The sequence below is a fragment of the Panthera uncia genome, chromosome A2 (assembly GCF_023721935.1).
Source record: "Panthera uncia isolate 11264 chromosome A2, Puncia_PCG_1.0, whole genome shotgun sequence".
In the NCBI taxonomy this organism is placed as follows: Eukaryota; Metazoa; Chordata; class Mammalia; order Carnivora; family Felidae; genus Panthera; species Panthera uncia.
Genome location: NC_064816.1, coordinates 108,419,743 through 108,427,670, shown reverse-complemented (window position 1 = coordinate 108,427,670; position 7,928 = coordinate 108,419,743). Strand labels below are relative to the sequence as shown.

The 7,928-nt window shown below is 33.6% G+C and overlaps 1 protein-coding gene across 1 annotated transcript in view; it reads right to left on the bottom strand.

Annotated features, from left to right (window-relative positions):
- Nucleotides 1-226: 226 nt before the first annotated feature.
- Nucleotides 227-7,928, bottom strand: part of ITGB8 (integrin subunit beta 8) — an 84,051-nt gene continuing 76,349 nt past the window's right edge. Inside the window, exons 13-14 of the mRNA XM_049641601.1 lie at nt 5,942-6,105; nt 227-5,845 (exon numbers count right to left, since the gene is read on the bottom strand). Coding sequence (XP_049497558.1) covers nt 5,723-5,845; nt 5,942-6,105 — 287 coding nt within the window. The 3' untranslated portion in view covers nt 227-5,722. The remainder of the gene's footprint in view (nt 5,846-5,941; nt 6,106-7,928) is intronic.

Genomic DNA, 7,928 nt, shown 5'->3' with positions numbered 1-7,928 from the left:
TGGCTCTCCAGAATGTGTGACTGAAATTTATGAACATGTTACATTTGTATCAAAGTGATGGTAGAAGTCTCTGGCTAGTAAAGAAAGCCTGATTTATCTTTTAGCTAATTTTTCAGTTCTTTATAATTTGGATATTCTTTCTACTTCCACTGTTGGCTGAGCAGCTATCAAAAGGGAATAGAGAAATTTGGATGGCCCTACATCTTTCAGTATCATCGGCTTTACAACTTTCTTCAAGTAGCTTTTTGGAATTATGTAATGTCCTCTACCAATGACAATGTATGGATGTTACTACATTTCCTCATGTGAGAATGCTATTGTCTGGCAGCTCCAAGGGTCATGTAACACACAATGGTAAACAAAGAAGCATTTTGTGCATTCTTAGATCTTTACATTTTTATTTTAAAACATAAAATTTCACATTGATTAATATCTATATTAAACAGAATGATGCATTAATTAAATGCCTGGTCATAACTGTTATAAGCTCTGTTAGAAAAATAAACATCTCACAACAAACTACAGTGTCAGCTCTTTAATAAATACATAAAACAGAAGTTAGTAGTCAATTAGAATTACATGAACAGTTTCATAGTATATTTTGTGAAATTATCATATTTCCCAATTTTCTGTGTCATTTAAGGCAATTTAACTTTATGTATAATTTAAAGCCAGAAATAATAAGAAATTTGTTTAATGAGAATTTGTTTTTCTTAAGAGCTATTTTATATTCAAATATTTTAATTTAAAAATACACTCTATATTATTTTTTTTTACAAAGGTGGGATTTGTTAAAGGAGACAAATAAGGTTTTATTACTGATAATTTAAAAACATTTCTAAATTTTATTTTTGCAGAGGTTTTAAAAAACTTTAATGAAGTAGCTGGTAAATGTAAAATAGTTTTTAAAGTTGTATTAAATATACATAAAATGAATTTCTATATTATGTGCAAATTTATATTTTCTTACAATTTAGAATTAAAATATTTCATATTCAATATTCTTAATAAAATTTATGTACCATAAATTTTGTTATTGTGGAGAATTCTTATCAAAATCACATTTATCTGTGGTATAGTGTAAAGTTAGTAAATGTTCTTTACATAAATCACACATTTTCCATCCTTGATAACTGCAGGGGTTTTTTTTTTTATTGTTGGGTTAAATAATTTTAACTGAAGTAGGCCATAGAGGTTGGAAATCTGAATAATAGAGTTAGCTTATGAAGATAGATTTTATGCAGGAAAGTATGCAGGTAGATAAAAGAGTAGTGTTATTACTCTCAGGTGTTTCATTAACAGCTGCCCAGATAGCTGAACAATTGTTTTACATAATTCAAATAACTTAAATATGCAGTTTAATGACAGTCATTACATGGGCTTGAAGGTAAATTTATCAGAGCCAAAGAAAAAATCAAACCAAAGAGCAGAAATGAGAAAGAATAAAATTGTAGGAGGACTTGAGGGGACAGTTTGTTTTTTTCCTACAGTACTGATTGGTTGTATCATATTTTTCTTTTGTTATTGACATCAGACATACAAGATACTACAAAATCTAATTACAATGGTTTCATGTATTTTCCAGTTAATTCTGTTTAAAACTGAGATGATCATATGAAAGTATTCTTTAGAAAGGCATAGAGAGATTAAAAATTTGTTAGCAAAATTGGGAGAAACCCACCCATTCTTATTAGTTAAGGTAGGTATGCTGAAATCGTAGCCAGTAGCATAAAGTATAAATAGGAAGATGAAAGAGCTTTTACAACCTAAAGGTTTGCAGGATCTGAGCTCATAATCAGATAGGCTCCATGATGAGTTGTATGTGATTCAGTTGTCCTGAAAATTGGCTTCACATGTTACCATAAATTGGTTCTGAAATATTTATAAGAAAAGGAATGTCCCTATCCCCATGAACATTTAAAGATGAATTAGTGTAATGTTATATAAGAACAACTTTAAACACTGCATCTAAGATGCCAATGATTATAAGATATAATCACAATTTTAGAGATGCGAATTGAAAAAGTAGAAATCTTAGAATCAATGAAATACGAATATGTATAATCAGTTACCCATAAAAAAATTGCCATAGAGTAATTATAAAAGAAAAAGGAAATTATCTGAAAGAATGCTAATTCTATATTTCTCTGAAAATATATCTCAGTTTACATTGCATGAATTGGAGTTCATAAGGTCAATATAAATAAGGATCATCATAAGTTAAATGTTAAGAGTATATAAAACAGAATACAATGTGCACATGATTGAACTCCCAACTAGCTATATTTCACTTGATACTTATATTAAAAGATCTAGATCTCAAATCCTTTAGACCTGAAAGAAGCTCAAATGGTTGTGAAAATTTTAAATTCTTAATTTTAATGGGTGTGTGTTGGCTCAGGTGCATAATGAATTTTGAAATCATTAAGAGATTTTTGGAAATGAAGAACTTCATTATATCATTACATTCAGTTATTTTTCATGATTAGCCTTATTGAGCTTGGAGTTTTAGGCAAGCTCTTAGGAAAAGTGAGTAGGAAAACTAGGAGTAAGGAAAGGAAGGAAAAGTCATTGAGTATAATTTAACTATACCAGGTACCAGAAGGAATATAATTCTATGGAGAAAAATTTTCATAGTTCATCATGATCATATTTCAGTGTCTCATGGATACCTATTGTCATATACAAGAATATCGTTAGTGGAATTAAGTATATGTTTTTTTTTAATCTGGAATTTATTCTTTGGTGAAGTTTTGCATCTTTTTCACCCACTAATTTTGAGTTTTGAAAAATTTGCCTCCAAATAAATCTATTCTGATAACCTTAGATTTCCTTTTTATCCTTATAAATCAAAGCTGTATTGAACATTCAGTACATAGTCAGATTTTTGGTGAATTTTTGAGTCTTTCAGAGAATGTCTATGACTTCATACATACTAACAAGTTTCAAAAAAAGGTTTCAAATGTTTAGAAATCCATGTACACTGTGGTGTAAAGATGTCCCCAGAGAAACAAAATGCATACAGTTATATTGTAGTGTATATATGGCACATGTCTAAATCATTACATACTTTAGGGCACAAAAATGCTATCGTACCAAAAGTGTTCAAGTTCTTTGTTAATTATTTAAAATTTCATTACTTGTTTAATATCATGAATCTCAAAAGGTTCCTATGGTCGTATTAGTTGAAAATAGGCTCTATTTACATAAATTATTTAATCTAAGCATACCCTGTTTTCCCTTACCTTTTAATTAATTCTAACTAGTCAAATATTAATTCTCTTCTCAAAGCCATTTTATAGGAAAATATCCATTATTCAAGTAAAATATAAGCTCTAAAATCTTTAAGAATTAGGTCTTTAAGTAAAAAAAGAAAGCACAAGACATCACAAGCATAACTACAATCATCATCAAGCCTTGAACTGCCTATGAGGAAGTCTGTCTTTTCCTATAACAGCGTTGGTCCATTATATTAGTGCAAACTAGTGACAGCATAAAAACAGAAACCCTCGGTTTTTAAGGGTTTCATTTTATTATGCTCCTTTGGATAACTCATTCTACATGGAGATTAGTTTATGAACATTATAATGTTAATTTTTAAAATTGTTGGCATTTTAATAAATGGATAATTTCCACTTTTTCCTTTTGGGGAGCTATAGTGTATCCATATTTTTTCTTTTTAAAATGGATGCTATGTGTGACAGGCAGGCTGCAAAATACGATTTTTATGTTATCCTTGGTGATCAAAGGTATCTCACACAAGTGAGTCACAGTACTGAATTATGTCAATGTCCCCAATTTCATTTGGGGAAGGAAATACAGTTCAACTTAGCATCATAATTGCGTGGCTGGAGGGGACATTTAATGGGACTGCTGTGTTTGCTCCAGAACACTTATATGTTTTTAAATCCTCTTTGTGGTAAAATAAGGGGTGGGAGTTAGTCTCATTAAAATGCAAATATCCTGGCATTTCTTCCAGTGCTTGAAGACAGCAAATTTGGGAAGTTAATTATAAGAAAGCATTTTAAATAAATTCCTTTGTTCTCATAGGCAAAGCTCTGTACTACACACAGGACTATTGGACTTCTAGCCAATAAAATCAGACCAAATGAGTCTGTAGGGATATGGTAATTGTGAAGAAGTTTCCACTGGGGAAGACAAAAGCTGATGGCCTCTATATCAAGCTCTCAGGCTGAGCACTACACAACTCACAGGCTGTCGTTTGAATGGACTTCCCTGTACTTAGGCCATGCTGAATTCTCTTAGAAGCTGATTAGCAAGAAAGATTACAAGCCAGTCGTGGAATTGTTTGAATTACTCTTTTCTGCTTTCCTTTGAAATTTTCTCATGCTCATATACTTAAGACTTCAGTAAATCACATTTAAAAATACTTGCCAATCAAATATTTTAAAGATTCAAGAGGTAGCATGATATTGTGCAACGAACACTAGCCTGGCAATCCGAAGATAGAATTTCTCTTCAAATGCTGCCACTTAATCACTTGGGTGTTTTTTAAGAAATCATTTAAACTTTGTGAGCCTCAGTTCCCTGACTAAGAGGATGAATTAGCTTACTTCTAAGCTATTGTCTATCCTCCTCCCACTGTATACCTTTAAAATTCTGGTGAGTAGGGTTGAGGTGATTCAGGGACAGAATCTCTTAGGCTGTACTGAAATGCAAAAAAGAATAGAGCTTACTATAGCTTTTAATTTGAAAAATGCTCATATCTACTTGGATTTAATATCTGAGAGAGTGCACTAAAAAATGTGGTACTTTGCTTGAGGCAGAGTTTCTAAATACCTTGTGAACTTCAACCTGATGATTAGACAAATGAAATGGTGGAACATCCAGTTTATCAGGTAAGAAGATATAAGACTCCACGTCTGCACACAACGAAGCTGTTCTGATTTTGATGTGACTTTACAGTGTCCCTTATTAAACATTCAGCTTTTAAAACATCAGTATTCTAATAAAGTGACATTGTATTATTAGGTTTTTATGGCAGTAGTAACTTAGCACTTATTTAATCCAGTCATCTGTGACATAATATAAACTTATCCTGTAAGAAAGAAAAAACATGAAGGCAAAGAGGAGAGAATGTTGGGATTAGTATCTTGTAAAAAGCAGAAAACATAAACAGATGCATAACACTACACAGTTTCGAAAGAAGTTTACCTCAAGATTAAGGTTTTATCTATTAACCTCTTGAATGAGTGAAACACTAACCATTTATTCATCTAGATGTTCTTGTCTAGTCACTGCCAGTTGTAGAAGTGTTTGGCAACAGTACTATAACTGCCTGTTATTTTTTTCATCCACATGTTCGGTGGAGGGATTACTGTACCCTTGTAGTGACACAGTGCCCAAACTATCTCACAGCATTGTCTCTCTCTGGGAAGCACAGGAATGGCAGGTACCTGTAAAGTGTAATCAGTGCTCTTCAGATGATCTACATTCTATGCTGATCTAAATAAGTTATATATTACAGTAAAGTGCTACAATGACACTAGTCTCAAACAGTAGTAAGACACATTTTTCTCTGAAAAATTCAGCAGCGATGTGAGTCACATGATGATGAGGATGCTTGTCAGTCTTCATTCAAGTGGACAACCAGCAACCAGCATGATCTAGAACAGTTTGTCTCCTCCTGTGACTTCTAACAGTATATTTTCTAGGAGCAATTATTAAAAATCCAGTTTCCCATAAAGTACTTTTTATCTCTTTAGAAGTTGCACCTGAAAGTTTCATGAGCATTTAATTTGCTGATATCCATTTTTATTTCTTCAGGTTTCTCACGTCGGTAGGTTACTGTTCTTGTGCAAACGCTTTGCAGAATCAACTTGTCCTTGATGGAGAAAAAATACTATCGTTAATTAACAGCCTAAATATTGGAAGTGGACAGTGACATACTGATAGTAATTCTTTTGTAGAATTCACTGACCTTTTTTGAGGCTGACACCCTGTAATCTGCCGAGGACTTAATTTTATTACTGTTCCATTGTAGTATCACCTGTCTAATGATAAGGACTTTAAGCAACCCAATCAAGAATGTAACTATGAAGATGATGAAAAATATTCTTAAATAGCTTGGGCTAGAGAAACATTCTGTAATGAAGCAAACAAATAAATGGATTAAAACTAGAATGAGTAAATCAAAGGATTCTAACAAGCAAACAATGTTCTCCGTCTCAATTAATAGGACCAGAGATATTTTCAAACCTGCATTTTTAAAACAGGAGAATGCCATTTTTGATTCAAAAATAAACTCCATAATTTTTTTATTACACATTTATTATTAAAATGTTTCCAAGAGACATTCTTTAATTGTATTAACTGGAATGTGTCCAAATCCCTTAAACAAATAACATTTTACCTGTAGCAGAGAAGAGACAGTTTTTGTGGTGTGTACTGTTGGTCACTAAGTGGGAAACAGGATTTAAAAATTATTTAACAGCTCTGTGCATTAGCATATGTTTCTCTGGTTATGCTTGCTCTTCATTTGTTGCACATCAGTAATGGAAAGTAAAGTAAACAATGCTGAAGCTAAAAGCAGTACTACTCTAATAGATGAATAGCTATTTCCTTTGAAACTATAGTGTAAATTTCCGTTATTATTACAAGTAGCTTCTCCAGGGAGTAGGAGTGTCCAACTCGGGGCAATATGCAAATCTCTTTCCTCAATTTTTATTAATTTGGTTTTTACTTGTCCATTAACCAAATCTGTCATGTTTTGCTTCTAAAAATTCACTGTGTATTTTTTTCAAGAACAAATAATTACTAGCTGGCGAAGAAAATGCTGCATTAAGAGGAGGAACATACTAGGTCTCTGTTTTAGTACCAGACCTTTGGCAAACTCTAGTTGGAAAGTCTGCAGGCTCTGTGGATGCCAGAAGTATTACCCTATTTTAAGGGGAACATTGCACAATATGTCAGTATTCCACAGAACTCACCAGCTGCCCCAGATTCACAAAATTACCTCCTGGCTTAAAGAGGCAAGTATTTTCTACCCATTCTCCAGACTTTGGGGACTTCACCTAAATGTATGAAGGTCTCCCTGAGAGGGCCTTTTGAGAGGGGACCTTCCAAGTCTTAGACCTTACCCAAACATGGGTAATTTCTGTCTGAATTCCCAAGGGATGACCAAGCATGCTTTTGAATAAACCAAGAGCTCAGGAACAATGTAAGGGCTCCTCACCAAGTGAGAACACTTCGAGCCAGTTTTCTTTTGGTCAATGACAAGGGTCCTTGAAAGAAAGGGTAAAGGGAGTCCGGAGGGCTACTAATTGGAATAGAAACACCAAATGAGAGTACAAGTCTCCCTTTGTTACTGTTCTCACACACAGAGACAATCCAAGATGCTCTATTCAAAAGTGGTGCCCTTGGAGTCTTCCAGAGTGACCTTCAGGTCTATGACATGCATGCCTTTCATCCTGACAGACTGTCATTTCCTCTGGCTGTCTTAGAACTAGTCCATCAGGCTAAAGCAGATCCTTAAAGGGGACACGTGGCTTGATCCCACTTTTTGGCTTCTTGCCTAGGAGGAGCTTAGCCAGAAGACCAAAACACCCTTTAAGTGTGATTGAGTGGATAGATAATAGGGGTGGCTAACAAATGTCCTTTTTCTCTCCTTCCACCATAGTTGTGAAAGGGAGGGGAGCCCCCTAGCTACTGTTACATTTTACAAATATTTCTAATGGGTTAGGATAGAGGACATTTTCAAGGCTCAAGTCTGCATGCATTTTAAAATGTTAGAATATCATTTTGGATAGCCAAACTTTTAGCCTTGGCCATGACTCTCATCTTGGTTTAGGTCAAGCAAGGGCTTTTCCTAAGGACCTTTAAGGGAATACTTTTTGTAACCACACTTAGGTCAGAGTAGGTTTGTTTACTTAACATAATACATGACATGTTGACAGGAAGGGCTCTAT